At 41.2% G+C, this 16,521-nt stretch overlaps 1 protein-coding gene across 1 annotated transcript in view; it reads right to left on the reverse strand.

Annotated features, from left to right (window-relative positions):
* The window catches only part of egfem1 (EGF-like and EMI domain containing 1), a 64,821-nt gene extending 48,349 nt beyond the window's left edge, over positions 1–16,472 (reverse strand). Inside the window, exons 1-4 of the mRNA XM_066646873.1 lie at positions 16,408–16,472; positions 11,887–12,021; positions 11,020–11,129; positions 10,193–10,297 (exon numbers count right to left, since the gene is read on the reverse strand). Of these exons, the coding sequence (XP_066502970.1) occupies positions 10,193–10,297; positions 11,020–11,129; positions 11,887–12,021; positions 16,408–16,472 (415 nt within the window). The remainder of the gene's footprint in view (positions 1–10,192; positions 10,298–11,019; positions 11,130–11,886; positions 12,022–16,407) is intronic.
* Between the last annotated feature and the right edge of the window lie 49 nt (positions 16,473–16,521).

The following is a 16,521-nucleotide window of genomic DNA, read 5'->3' on the forward strand; positions in this document are numbered from 1 at the left end:
AGTTACTAGGTTGTTGTGTGAGATACTAACAGAGGCTACCTCTCAAAACCCAGCTAGCCAAAAATCATAGGCCCAAATGTGGCCCGTCTGCTGTTCTCATATGTGCCCTTGATTCGGGGTGAGTCTGGTTGCAGACATCAGATATTTTGTGGATAAAATATGGGCCAAATCCAATGTTGACCCACGTCTGGCCCACACAACAATCACCAGTGCATTAACTTAGCTGTAAGTTCCAAAAATGGCACAGATTAAGCCCAAATGTGTCTACAATCTGGGGCTAGGCTAATAAACTACAAGCTAATTCAAAACATCTGTAGGAGTGCAGGGTAGGATTAATTTCTGTGTGGTGAAGTTAATAATTTCTCAGTGTGGTGTGTGAGAATGTGAAATGCATGAGACTTGAGAGCCCTGTTTATAATCAACATATCCATAGCAATGTAGAAATGGTATGGTACTCATGTTTCACAAACATATGAGTGGAGTGACCATGTTTAACCCATATAATGCAAGCTAAGTTAACTAGCTATGTAGCAGCTAGCTAACATATGACAATACTGTTACAATTAAGTGAACTAAGTGTAAATTAAGTGTGATTTTATAAGTAATATGTAAAAATGTAAACAGGCTTAATCCAGTCCAGCAAATGAGTTTGCAAATAATTCTGTTATGATTGATATGTATATGTATATAATTTGTTTACAGTTAACATGTTGTGTATTGGTAAAGGGTATAAATTGACATTCTGTTAGTCCAGGTTTAGTTATATTGGTGGAGTATAGAGGGAAATGGTGGTCCATACAAAAGTAAACTATGCTAACATCTCCAGATTTAAAATAATAATTCGGGGGCACAAGTCCTTCACACACTTACACCTATGGACACTTTTGAATCATCAATCCACCTACCAATGTGTGTTTTTGGACCATGGGAGGAACCCCACACGGACACAGGGAGAACACATCAAACTCCTCACAGACAGTCACCCGGAGTGGGACTCGAACCCACAACCTCTAGGTCCCTGAAGCTGTGCGACTGTGACACTACCTGCTGCACCGCTGTGCCAGCCAAAATGACAATTGTCATTTGTCATTTTTAATACTACACAACCATTACATTAAATGACAAAAGAGCGGGAGAAGTTTGGATTTTGAATCACAATTATATTTTGCACAAACAGTAAACAATGCTTAATCTGTCTGTATCAATAGCTTAAAAGGCCTTGAGGAAGTGATCTGTGATTAGCTCATATCCTTTGTACATGTACAGACATAGAGAACTAAGTAAAAACACACACTCAACTGACCTTACAGAGACATAGAGGAGGCCATTTCTCTCTCTCTCTCTCTCTCTCTCTATCTCTTTCTCTCTCTCTCTCTCTCTCTCTCTCTCTCTCTCTCTCTCTCTCTCTCTCTCTCTCTCTCTCTCTCTCTCTCTCTCTCTCTCTCTCCCCAACCTGTGTTTTGTCTGTCATCTATCATCTGAGACATGAAGCACCAAAACGGAAATGGGTAGAAGGATGTAAAGATGAAGAAAAGACCCCTGAGAAAAGCATGAAGCGAAATGGGATGCTCAGGTTTTAAAAAATTAGGAAAGTCAGAGTGAAAAACATCTATAGCTCTTCTGCTATTATGAGCTAACAAGTGAAGAAAGCAGATGGCACAAAAATCCTGAGGAGTATTTTTAATTTCTGAAGCAGGGGTCAGACCACAGATCAGAAGAGTGCTTTTGGGTTCTTTACAGATCCCAGGCCTGCAGAAATTTAAGTTTTCTGCTTCTAAAACTCATAAGGGCCTTGTTTATAAGCTGATGAACAGATTCAAATGAGTTTAATGAGGCTAAACTGTGATTAACGGTGGCCTGGAAGGAGGTTTGACACCCCTGTGCTAATACATACCTTACATAAATATGCAAATCTTACATATGCCAAGTATATATTTCAACACTGCATATGTGCAGTCATGAATTAATTAGCTAGGGATTAAGAGTTAAGAGTTAATAGAGGGTAACAAAACAAACTCCAGAAACATGGTGAAACACAATGCAAGTGTATGGAGCTATATTAGGGTCAAAAGTTCATTTGTTCATTTGAAAAAAAAAAAACTGAAACAGAAAGTTCAAATCTTGAGATTGAACGTTGAAAAATACATCAATGTATTCAAAACTAAAATAAGTGGATGATTTTTTTTCCGTTTAGACAGAATTTTGATACAATTATTTCATTTTTTTTTAAATAAATCATCTATTTTCATGTTCAATTCCTACATTTTGATATTTGAAGTCTTATATTTTTCAGTTGTAGATTTTATGTTTTCAGATTCAAATCTTAATTTTTTTTTCAATCACAGATGTTATTTTCACTTTCAGATCCTTTTTTTTTCTTTTGAATCCTTGTTTTTCAGTTTCAGAGTTTTGGCCCTGTTTTTGCGTGGGAGGCGGGACATCAGTGGAGAGGGGCATGGTATAATGACTGACAGCATAGGACCTTCCTCACTGCTGACTATGAGAAATATCACTGAAAACTCATGTTATACAGAGTAATCATGGCTTTAGTTGACTTTTAGACAACATTCGGCACCAAAACCTTGTCAGAGGGCATAGTTCCACAGCCACACTAGTTTCCCAGCACTTTGCTGGCAATGGTGTCCAAAATGTCTCCTTATACACTCTGTAGGGCACAGTGTATGTCATAAAATAACGGTTTCTGCATCATTTATTGCATTTTATGTTGCAATATTTTTACTGACCTATAAATTTAATGTTTCCCTGTCGAATTAAAGTCTAATGTCTGGTTGCAGTATTATTAGATTTATTATCTGTGTTGTGCACTATGTAGGGAGTATATCGCTACTTTGGGACGTACCCGAGCTCCTCTACTGGCTGAGACAGATGAACAAAGCTGTCTACAAACTTGACCAGGGATAAATATTTATATTTCTTTCATTTTAAAGTCTAAATCAGATTAAAAGTTTTGACAGAAACGTTAAAACAATTTAAATACCAGCGTTTTAATTGAGTTTTTGAGAAATGTGCAATGAGTTTTTGAGAAATGAGTAGGTCCCCACCATGTTGGCTGCTCTACACTGTGATGTCACCTGCAACTCATGGATAGTGATGAACTTTGGTCTCTTTTTGGCCTCTCACACTACCATTTCTGCCAGTTCAGGTTTTGCTTATGGCTTCCGATCATGTCTTCTGAGATTTTTAAACGTGGAACTCCTTGTACTTTGTGATTATGATTTGCACTGTGGTCAGTGGCACAGGAAAACTCTTGGAAATGGCTTTGTAGACTTTTACAGTCTTCTCTGAGAAGTCCTCACAAAGCGCTTGTAGTCGTGATTTTTACTTGAGTCGTAACTGACTAGAGAACTACTGCATCAGATGTTCTCAATTCATAGTCGAATAGGAAGCTCTAGTAAATGATATAAAAGACCAGGGCCATTTAGAATGGTACAGAAGGGAACAGAAATACCCCCCACAAAAGTAAAAACACAAAGTTGTGTGTTTTCCCCACTGTGTGTGGTTCCGGTTGTTTTGATTCATATCGACTGATGCGATAGAAGCACAGATGCACGTACACAAATGCTCTGAGGACCAGTTTTAATGGACGGAGCAGTTAGCATTGCAGGCAGCAGGGTTTGGATTTGGAAGCACAGAGCACTGATTGTTTTTACAGACTCCTTTTCAGCCTTCTCTCTGTCTCAATCATGTCTCTCTCTGTCTCATTAATCTCTTTCTCTCTTTCTCTCTCTCTCTCTGTCTGAATCATATCTCTCTCTTTCTCTCTCACTTTCTCTGTCTCATTCATCTCTCTCTTTCTTTCTCTCTGTACGTTAGTGTGTTCTCTCTTTCTCTCTGTCTCAACCATATCTCTCTCTCTCTGTCTCATTCATCTATTTCTCTCTCTCTCTCTCTGTCTGAAACATGTCTCTCTTTCTCTCTCTGTCTCATTCATCTCTCTTTCTTTCTCTCTCTATATTAGTCTGTTCTCTCTCTCTCTCTGAATCATGTCTCTCTCTCTCTCTCTCTCTCTCTCTCTCTCTCTCTCTGTCTAAATCATGTCTCTCTCTTTCTCTCTCTGTCTCAATGATGTCTCTCTATTTCTCCCTCTGTCTCAATCATGTCTCTTTCTCTCTCACTCTGTCTCAGTTATGTCTCTCTCTCTCTCTCTCTCTCTCTCTCTCTCTCTCTCTCTCTCTCTCTCTCTGTATGTTAGTGTGTTCTGTCTCAGGAATATCCTCTGTCCTCAGGAGACGCACCATAATGACTCGGACAGACATCACTCGCAAAACTATTAAACTACAGGGAGTGTGTGTGGGGGGGTGGGGGGGTCAGTGACAGAGAGAGGAAGAGAGATGGATACTAAGAAGGAAAGTTAGCTGGTGGAGAGACAAGGAATAAAAGGGAAATGAAAACGAGAGGGAGAGACAGAAATGAGTGGGCTGAGATATTACAGTATAAAGAAAAAATATTGGGAACAAGAGTAAGGAAAATACAGAGGATGAGAGAGAGAGAGACACAGAGAGAGGAAGGAGAGACAGGGAATTAGTGAATGTTACAGATGCTGATCTACCTGTTTACTTCATGTTCAGTAAAAATGCACTAAAGGAAGTGTCTTATATTCGTACAGAGGCAAACAAACACCAGACTCACGTTGCAACCACCTGCTCCACACAGAGCCTTCAGCTGTTTATTCCGGCTGCTGACTGCATTAATGAGCTCCTGACCTGACAGCTGCACTGTGTGAGATGTTTACTGAGTCAGGTGGAAAAAATTGATAAATAAGGGATGTGTGCTGCTATGAGTTCTCAGTGAAACCTGTAACGGACGGTGAATGTGAGCGCTCTCAAACACAAAACTAAGGTCACGCTGAGGAAGACATGATGGGAATTCTCATTCTACAACTCTGAGGAACATTTCACCGATTCTTGACTTGAGTTCTCTTTAGAAAACTGTTGCAATCATGAGATTCATCCACAATCATCAGATTCGTCTGAAATAATCAGGTACATCCACAGTCTTAAGATTAATCAGCGACCATCACATTATCAGATTAATCCCCAGTGATCAGATTCACACTCCTGGAAGTCTTAATACGGTCGCAACTCCAGGTACAGGGTGAGCCACGGTGTCAGAGCTGTGGGTGTGTGGACACTGACCCGTTTGGAGAAAGGTGCAGCTGGACGCCATTTCAGCCCAAATCCATTAGTCAGCACTTTGTATCAGTCTGTTAGTGTTCAGCAGCAATCAGAACAAACACCACTCACACAACAGGAGGAGACACACAGGAAACCCTCAGGCACGCACACACACACACACGCACAAACGTTATCGTATGACTGTGCAAATTACAGTCACACACACCCAATGTAGATCAGAAATACACACAGAATATTGAGATTTTTTAATAGTCCTTGTAGTCTCTCTCTCTCTGATCTTGGATCAGGATTTTTGGACTCACATTACTAATCATGATACAGAGGACTCTTATTTGTAAATATGGCAGATTTACCTGAGCATAGAAACATAGTTATTGTCGAGTGAGTTTGATGTTTATAATGAGAAAGCAAATGTTAGAGTCTCAGATTTCTATTATTTTCTCTAAAGGGGAAATATGATACCACTAGAACACGGTTCTGCTTCTTTATGAAACATCTGTCACCTGCTTTGGTCAAACAACACAGTGTTCTCCCCCTGTCTAAACAGCCCTGCTTCAGCACCTGTTCCTTCAAATGATAGCGAGCTGCTCACGGTTCACCCCGACCCTGAGATCACAGCAGTGAGGAGCGAGGAGCAGAAGCTCTGGTTTTTAGCTGTTTTTGCTTGGTTCTCTTTCTTCTCTATTTTCGGTTTCTCTGCACTCGTTTTGTCTGTTCTGCTGCGTTTAACCTTGTCTTTGTGCTCTCACGTAAACGCTGGTCCAGCGCTGTGATTGGACAGACTCAGACGAGGGGGTGGGGCGATTCTAAAGCGAAGCAGAATCAGAACAGCTCGTTCTATTCCATGTTTTTGGACTTAGGCAGCATACAATAAACTGTATGTGGGTTGATAGACTTCTAATTCACAAATTAATACGCTAAAGCATTGAAAATAATTTTTTCATGATTTATTCCCATTATATGAGAAATTCCTGTCAGTCTTTGCACAGTAAACTGATCTAAAGCACACAGACCAACACAGAGAAACTAAAGTGCTGATCCAGGAGCAGGATCATTAGGAAAGGAAAGGCAAACCTGACTATAACCACACTGATTACCCTTAGGATTTTCTCCAGATAGAAAGCACCACCTTTTTCACACCACCTCCCACTCCATTACGCTCCCGCCCCCCTCCCCACAGTCATCTGGCCTTAATAGGTTTACCAGCCTGAAGAGGAAAAGTCCTTTTACAAACTCGAGAAGGCCTGGGGTCGAGCTGTTTTTACGATCAGCCGACTTCCTCACTAACAGTCCACCGTGCTGGAACCTCTCTATCGACACTTAAAGTCGTTACCTATAGGTTACAAAGACCTTGAAGTAAAATCTTTTGTTTAAAAGCAGAGTGGCATGTCTGATGTTGTTCTGCTCTTGGGCTGTAATTCTATAACTCCAAAGCTGTATGGTTAGATAATAACATGTATTATATGTATTAGCACTTTCAGGAACTGTAAATGAGGTCAGGGGTTTAAACTCCTTCAGATGCCAAGGATCTTAGAGAACTGCTTTGTCTCGCTCATTCCCCCACTCACGCCCAATGCCAAGCGCTGTCAAGAGGGATGTAAAGATCCCCACCATTTGTCTGTGGAGCATTGAACTGCTCGTCCCCCTGGAGAAATGGAGCACCATTAAACACATTCATAAGTTGGAGTAGTGTTTGTGTTTCCGAATTAATTACACACCCTTGTGGCTGTTTGTCATTAAATCCTCTCAGAAATGTTGCAACATTCAGTGTAAAATTTCTATTAAAACTCTATAAAATATGGCATTAGACATGGAACAATACCTGTTTGGTTTCTGGCTGATACTAATATGACATTTATTAATAAAAAAAAAACACTAAGATTTAAAATGAGCCAGATTTAATTGAAGCATTTCACTTAAGATGAGCATCTAAAAAAAGGGCATCATGCTCCTAGTACACGAACACCTCATTACTCCTCGGGAAGAAACACAGAGCCAGTAACCCAGCTAAATAAATGACACCTTTATGACACTAATAAACCATTTATTATGCTGCAAGGACCTTATCCTGCAGAGTCCCAGAAAAGTCTGGGAATGTGAGTGTGCGCTATTTCAGGACATATTTTTTTGCACAATTAATGATGAATTCTGATTCTTTCTGCTAAAACAGGTAACTGGAATCCAAGCCATCTGTGATATAGACTGAAAGTCAGAAACTGCCATTTTGATTCCGCAGTTTGTTTCAATGAGATATTAATGAGAAATAATTAATATCAAATTAAAATTCTCTGTTAAAGTTATTAGAAGATTAAATGCTCTAGTCCTTCTGTCTGGATAATCATAAACACACACACACGCACACACACACACACACACACACACACACACACATATACACAGAGAGAGAGAGAGAGAGAGAGAGATTCTCACACAAACCTCCTGCTGTCACAAAAGCAAGTGAAAGCAAATGACAGAGAGGGAACTCAAACAACAGTGAAAAACAAACATCAGCACTTTCTGGGAAAGTCAAGCTCTGTGTGTCACACAAACACACACAGGTGTGACTCTCAGGGACATTCTTCATTCATATAATTTCCAGTCACAAGTGTAATTAAGTAAGTCTGTATGTTATTCAGGATATATTTTTCAGGAGACTTTATTAAAGACAGAAACTACCCCCATCCACAATGATCCATTCATTCATTCATTCATTCATTCATTCTTTATCTGTAACAATTATCCAGTTCAGGGTCGCGGTGGGACCAGAGACTACCTGGAATCATTGGGCGCAAGGCGGGAATACACCCTGGAGGGGGCGCCAGTCCTTCACAGGGCAACACACACACTCACATATTCACTTACACACTCACACCTACGGACACTTTTGAGTCGCCAATCCACCAACGTGTGTTTTGGAGCATGGGAGGAAACAGGAGCACCTGGAGGAAACCCACGCAGACACAGAGAGAACACACCACACTCCTCACAGACAGTCACTCAGAGGAAACCCACACAGACACAGGGAGAACACACCACACTCCACACAGACAGTCACCCGGAGGAAACTCACGCAGACACAGGGAGAACACACCACACTCCTCACAGACAGTCACCCGGAGGAAACTCACGCAGACATAGGGAGAACACACCACACTCCTCACAGACAGTCACCCGGAGGAAACCCACACAGACACAGGGAAAACACACCACAATCCTCACAGACAGTCACCCGGAGGAAACTCACGCAGACACAGGGAGAACACACCACACTTCTCACAGACAGTCACCCGGAGGAAACCCACGCAGACACAGGGAGAACACACCAAACTCCTCACAGACAGTCACCCGGAGGAACCCCACGCAGACACAGGGAGAACACACCACACTCCTCACAGACAGTCACCCGGAGGAAACTCACGCAGACACAGGGAGAACACACCAAACTCCTCACAGACAGTCACCCAGAGGAAACCCACGCAGACACAGGGAGAACACACCAAACTCCTCACAGACAGTCACCCAGAGGAAACCCACGCAGACACAGGGAGAACACAACAAACTCCTCACAGACAGTCACCTGGAGGAAACCCATGCAGACACAGGGAGAACACACCAAACTCTCCACAGAGTGGGCTCGAACCCACAACCTCCAGGTCCCTGGAGCTGTGTGACTGGGACACCACCTCCTGCACCACTGTGCCGCCCATTTTTAAAAATGTGTGTGAGATTTAAAAACATTGCATTATTATGCCAGTCCAGTAGAGGGCCATAGGACCTCTTAAAGAGAGACATAAAAACACCACGAAACATGAGAGAAACAGAGGTTTACTCCCAAATCACTCCATACTCCCTCTGTAGTGCAATACGCAGGTCATGAAATGACTTAATCTAGATCATAATCGTGCATTATATATTTCTAATACATCATTTATATTTATTCAAATGTGTAAATCTGAAATCTAGTGCTGTTTGTGTGTGTATAATGTTTTATGATTGATTTATTTCTCTATATAAGGAATGAGGAGCTATTTGAATTCCAAAAACCTCCATTGTCAGTGCCCTAAAACACCATTGTTGTGTGGACAGGAGGCCGAAACCCAGATAAAACCCCTTCAATTTTAAAAAATATCTGGATCAATGTGGACAAGGTCTTAGACTTCAGGGAAAATAATCACTGCTTATTTGTGTAAAAAAATGAAAGCAAGAAGATTAGAAAAGTGGAAAAATATGGACACGTCTGAGTCGCCCATCCACCTACCGATGTGGGTTTTCGAACTATGGGAGGAAACCGGAGCACACGGAGGAAACCCATACAGACAACACACCAAACTCCTCACAGACTGTCACCTGGGCTCTAACCCACAACCCCATGTCCCTGGAGCTGTGTGACTGCGACACTCCCTGCTACACCACGGTGCCGCCATGGAAAAACATGAAATGCTCTTCATTATACCCTTTATAAACACTTACAAACTCTGTTTCACATCTCCACACGTCACGTCCAAATATGGTGTGTTTCTTGTTCTGAATGTGTAAACAACATGGTTTGCAGAAATATAACATGATGTCTCTAGAGAGATTGTATTCATTTACATTCATTTAGAAAATCACCAGAACTTGTTAACAGACACTTTTACACTGAACAATGCAGCCCACAGGAACCTGTCCATAGGAGACGGCCAGCTGGACAGTTTTGGTCGGTGGACTATTCTCAGTTTAGCAGTGTGACTGAGGGGTTTAAAAACTCCAGCAGCACTGCTGTGTCTGATCCACTCGCACCAGCACAACACACACTAACACACCACCTCCACGTCAGTGTCACTGCAGCACTGAGAATGATCCACCACCACATCACACCTGTCCTGTGGGGTCCTGACCATTGAAGAACAGGTGCAAAGGTGGCTAACTGTACATGCAGAGCTACAGTGTGCTCCGGTGTGGTCAGTGGAGCTGATAAAATGCTCAGTGAATGTAACACAAGGCAGGTGTTTCTAATGAAGTAATAACACACACACACAGAGTGGAGTGTAACTCACCGTACTGGCAGCGTGATCCCTGAAATCCAGCTGGACACTCACACAGCTGATCACTTGAGTCTGAACACCTGCCTCCATTAAAACATGTCTCAGCTGAGCACAGTCCTGCAAAGAATGCATTCGTTTACCCAGTTTCATCAACCACAGTTGTTATGAGTTCTCCTCCAGTCACACCATGCTACCAAGCTGGGGGAGTGAAAACAGGCACATTTGTTGCTTAAATGTGCTTGGAGGAGAAGACTAAGGCTAGAGATATACTTGCTGTTTGGCCACGTGTTTGTGGAGACAACTGTGTGCTCCATGAACACAACTGTTCACATACTCAGCTATGCGCTATGCTTGAAACTGGAGGCTTCCACTAGAGGGCAGACCAGAGAAAGAGCAGACAAATTCAGTCTTAGCTCTGACACAGCCTTCTACAAAACTTTATGATCATTCTGTTAATTTGGTTACAGCTTGTTAAAATCCTCTGCAGAGAACACACTTATTAAAAATGGCATCTGTGTAAACTGCTTCTCGCATGAGTCAAAGAATCACACGACAGATCTCCATGGTTAACATGAGATAAATACAGAATCTCTCATGAACCCACCAAGCATAGGTGTTATGACTTTATGTAATACTTGGAGAAAATTACCAATTGCTCCATTAAACCTTCTGAACCTGTATCTTACAAAAACAAGAAAAGGTCCTGTCTACTATCTACTGATTGGCTAAACGCAATGCAGAGGATGCATTCATTTGCATTAACCTGAAAATAATGTCAATCATAAGAAAATATTTAAATACATTTCTAAAAAAAACTACACATGTAGCACATTACTCACTATGTAAGCAGCCTCTCTCCTCTCCTCTCTGTGTCCATCCTGGACAGCATTTATAAACTGTCTGCAGCTCCATACTATATACCTGCCTGTAGGCTGTGTAATAACCTGTTCTGAGAGAGAGAGAGAGAGAGAGAGAGAGAGAGAGAGAGAGAGAGATACAGAGACAGAGTGAGATAAATGAACGAGTGTTTGCAACAGTTTTGAGCCCTGGTTAATTTCCTTGCCTTCCTATTTCCTGGTGAAAATGAGTGAACACATGAAAAAAAGGCTTTTTTTTCAGACACGTGCAGAACTAGTTAACGCCATCAAATCCTCACAACTTTAAGACATATGGCATATCATACAAGGGCAAAGCATACGTGGCCTAATGGTTAGAAGACTGGGCTAGGTACTGGACGTTTGCCGGTTCAATCAGCAGGAACAATCATGGCTGAAATGCCCTCAAGCGAGGCGCTCAACCCCTAAACGTGTGCCCGCATGTCTTTACAGGTGACATGGTGGGTTTTGTAATAGGTTGTGGCCACCAAGTAATATACTGAGGCCACAAAATAATATAATGTGGCCACAAGATAATATATGTTTTGGGCACAAAATAAAATATTGTGATATTACTATTTAGAGATAACAGTATTGTTTTATGCCCCAAATATATCTTATGGCCACTAAATATCATATCATTGTCACAATGTTTTATCTCATGGCTTCAGTCTATTATTTTATGGCCACAAAATATTAACTAATGGCCACAGTATGTAATATTATTAATATTTATATTAATATTTAGGCCTCAGTATATTATCCTCCGTGTCAGCTTAGGAGTTCTGTATGTCTTGTGTGTGTGTGCGTGTGTGTGTTTGTGTTCTTCACCTCCTCTCGTAACCCATGCACCAGCGTTGAGGCGAGCAGCCTTGTCTCCAGACTTTCATCATGCGTGTGAATGCCTGCACACATGGCTGTACTACACCCAACATCTGCATCTCCTGGTCCTCACACACATTTGGCCTAGAGAGAGAGAGAGAGAAAGAGGGGGGGGGGGGGAGAAAGAGCGAGAGAGAGAAAGAGAGAGAGAGAGAGAGAGAGAGAGAGAGAGATAGGTGAGTGAAAGATTGGGGGGGATGAGAAAGTGGAAGAGAGAAAGTTTTTAAGACCCTTAGTATCAGGCTAAAATGTGAGTGTCACAGTGGCACAGCAGGTAGTGCCAGGGTCCTGGAGCTTGTCAAGCCCTGCTCCGGGTGATTGTCAGTGAGGAGTGTGGTGTGTTCTCCCTGTGTCTTGAGTGGGTTTCCTCCGGGTGATTGTCTGTGAGGAGTTTGTTGTGTTTCGTCCGGGTGACTGTCTGTGAGGAGTGTGGTGTGTTCTCCCTGTGTCTGTGTGGGTTTCCTCCGGGTGACTGTCTGTGAGGAGTGTGATGTGTTCTCCCTGTGTCTGCGTGGGTTTCCTCCGGGTGCTCCGGTTTCCTCCCACGCTCCAAAATCACACATTGGATTGGCGACTCAAGTGTTCATAGGTGTGAGTGTGTGTCTCCCTGCGAAAGATTGGCACCCCTTCCAGGGTGTGTTCCTTGTGATTCCGGGAAGTCTCCAGACCCACCATGAGCATGAACTGGATAAGCGCTTATAGACAAGGAATGAATGAATTATATTAGTACATATTAGTACTCATTAGTATACAGATGTCTTAGCCAATGCAGGTGTCTGTAAGTTAACATAACAGAGTAGATCAGTTAGTGTTCTCCTCTAAGCATGTAGAGCTGCCAGTGACATTGCACTGGTCTCATTGGAAATATATACGGGTCTTCACCCAACCTGGTGACAGCGTATTAATGTGGGAATCCTAGTAGATGAATGGAAATGGAATTAAAACTGAGGGGAAACTGAGTGGAAAATATGTCTTTAGTGACTTCCCTGCAGTAGATGTCCAGAAATTATTTTGAGATCTATTGCCTGCAGTAATTTGAGGTTAGGTGATTTGCACAATGAATGACCCCACTCTCTTTGGAGACTGGAAAAGTGAAGTGACCGCTGGGCTACAAAAACATGCTCCAAATGTTTTCTAATCTACTGAAAACAATCAATGGAATAAAATGCATGACATGACTTCCTAAGGTCACATATTTTTCAGCTCTTGCCCCAATGTCACTCCAAAGAAACCATTTCCACTGCTCGCTGATGCATTACCCTTTGACATGGAAACAACTTTAGGTAGTATTTTTACATTAGAATCACTGTGAGGCTCCACTGAGTTGTAACAGGGAGAATAGAGCTTCTGTCATTGCTACTCCAGGGCTCCACACTGCAGAACTTCTCCACACTATGTAACTTCTGGATGAGTGTAGAACACCAACACCCCTACCTCCTTCTCTCTCGAGATGTAAGGAAAGTGCTGTAAAAGTGAGTTACATATGGAAAGTGTAGGGGCAGCCCAGGAGAAAAAGTACCAAATCTCACCTAGTGTTGTTTTAAACTAATGTGCAGCTGCTCCAAAGCCTCACAATCTATTGGTCAATGTTTCTTTTAATGTGATATGGAGATCACACAAATTATACGGGCCACCAATGAGTAAACTTTAAAGACAATGTTGACGATTCTGGGGAACTACTGTTCTCTTGTTTGTTTACGTTCAGAAGCTCAACGTCTTGTAAGGTGGAACGGTGTGTTTGAGAAAAAAAAAAAAAGACTGTTGTTTGTATTTGGGTGATGTCAACAAAACAAGGATTGTCCAGCGTGGAGAGCAGCAAATGGTGAGGACATATAAAAAAGAGATTTTGATTTAAATCATAGACATCACGAAGTATCACAATTTTGTTTCAATTGTGCCACAATTTGAAAACACAGAAAACATTTATACTAGTTAAAAACCAACCACGAAATCCAATTAAACAGACCTCATTATTCTGTTTGTAATGAAACACACAGTTGGCCATTGTTCTTAAAATAAACACAGAACAGCACAAAATGACATAAGTTATCACAATAATGATAAATATCTGTATATTGCCCAACCCCAACCTCATACACTTGGTGTTCCATCATCCTTGGGGCATCTGGACCCCATAAAAAGCCAAATACATCACCACACACACACATACACAAAGCTCTAAACTCATTTCTCATGTGTTCTCTAGAGGTAGAGCATCATTTACACATTTTTATGTGTCCCTGGTTCCCAGGCCAGTCCACCAAAACAGAGCAGGAGCCTGAAATACCACTGAACACACAGTTCACCTTCATAAATATAGCAGAAGAATCAAACTACACATTACGTGGGCTTACACAGTTCACATTCTTGAGCCAAGGCCGTTTACATGTCAGGGCCATGATTCTCTCTCTGCCATCTGGGTTCAATAGAGCTGATGCTACGTTAAAGGACAATTCCACCAATATTTCAAGAGTTCTGCATTTGTAAACAAACAACTTCAGAGAAACTTACAAACTCTGATAATAAAAACCTGATAGTTTCAGGTGTATGAGCAGGAGAATTAAAACAGTAAGGAAGCAGAATTAAAAACCTAATTACCCATCTAAGGATAAGAAATATTTAATATTTAAATATTTAAATATTTAATATTTAATTTAATTCCATGTGGTGTTGCATGTTAGAAAGCTGTCATGAGTAAAATAAGCAGTCAGAGCCGTAACCAGACACTCCGGTGTCCAAGCCTCAAACGGACGAATTCAGACCGACAGAGTTTCTTACATCATAAAGCTGCAGGCGAGTGGTGGAGGGGGATTAGCGATAGCGGCTAGGACAAACTGAATATTTATAGATCAGTGAAATGAATGAAAGTGAATGTGTAAGCCACTTTAAGGGCATTAGGGAATGTATTTTCTTGGAAATAGCTATTATATAAGTTTATCTGGAGAACAATGATAGATTTTGGTTGTTAATTGATGACAGAAATAGGACTTAATTGACAGGTGGTTGTAGATAAAATAAAATGAAATGATTATTTGTGTTATACACACGAACTCTGGTTCCTTAAACCAGGGGTGTAAAAACATCTAAGTGGCTATATTTCTGTGAAATTTTGGAAAATATTCTTCAAGAAAAACTCTTACACGGTAACTCCAATGAGAGCGTCGGTATGGAGACATCTAGCGGACAATTATGGTCACTTCAGTTCATTAACGTTTCACATAATACTTTACAATGCTACATTATTATGCTCAACGCCAATTGTAGGCTAGAGGGGTGTATATCCTCCCCATTCCATAAATACTCCCAAACACTGTGGAGTAGAGAAACTGCATCCACTTTTGTCGTTGAGCTCTATTTTATACATTTGAGTTGAGTGATACAGTTGAGTTGCTGTGGGGGGTGTTTATGAGCCAGAAACTAATCCTGCATCAGTAAACGACAAGTAAATGGCATCAAAATCCCACAGCAGTCTTTCATCGTCTACTGTGACGGTGCTATTTGCCTGTTCACAAGTTCAGTGTTTAATGGTGACAGCAAACTGACTCTGGAAGTGAATAGGTTTGGCTTATAAGTTCAACAAGAGTTTCTGATTCACAGTTTCTTCTCCACAGTTTAGTATTTATGTGTTTATGTTCTACTGAGCACTTTATATTCATTCCAAATGGTTTCATTATTAATAAGTGATACATTTAGTGTGGAAAAAGTATAATCAGACAGCGAGCATATATCAGTCCACTGGCATAAAATGGCTGGCACACCACTGACTGTAGACCACTGCTGGTCCACCATCGGACCACTCAGATTACTGTCCTGTACAGGATAGAACTCATTTATAATCTCCTCACACAGATTTTACATTCACAGAGACTTTTATTCTGGAAAACACACTAATACAAATATTACCAACAACTGTGAGAGATATAATAATGAGTATAAACCTGATGTAAAATGATTAAATGTTAAAAATGTTGACACTGTGCTGGATTATAATTATTTACTAATCTTATTTATAAAGAATAACAAAACAAAACAAATGAAGGAAAAAATGTAAATTGCACTGTGAATGGAAAAGTGCTAAAAAGTGGCATTTTGTCTAAAATTCTGTTTAAACACCAGTCCGCCCAGAAAACACTGTGTAAAACACTAGTGGACCTCCAACTTTGCCCTCAGTGGGACAACAGTGGTCTACTCGACGTCTACTTGCTCTCAGGGCACTTCTGGGCAAAATATGTTCTGTTAAATAAATGAAGTGAATTATATGACACATCCTTGAAACATCCTTGCAACTACTGAGCACAGAGAGTTTACAGACTGAAAAACAGCTGTTATCTGTGTTAGCTGTGTTCAATAATGAGACTGTTTTTATTTTATTTTTATTAAATATGCGGGCTATTTGCACATTTATTGGTTGTTTGTATTGTAAGGCACAAGTACGGCTGGTAAGTTCATGAAACTGATGTTAATACTCACATGTCCGGCTGCAGGTCCAGGGATGAAGAGACAGAAATGAGCGCATAGCAGAGTAGAATTAACATCCTGAGACATGAACATTCAGAGTAAAATTAACTCAGGAGCAGAAATGTG

The sequence above is a fragment of the Hoplias malabaricus genome, chromosome 1 (genome assembly GCF_029633855.1).
Source record: "Hoplias malabaricus isolate fHopMal1 chromosome 1, fHopMal1.hap1, whole genome shotgun sequence".
Taxonomy (NCBI): Eukaryota; Metazoa; Chordata; class Actinopteri; order Characiformes; family Erythrinidae; genus Hoplias; species Hoplias malabaricus.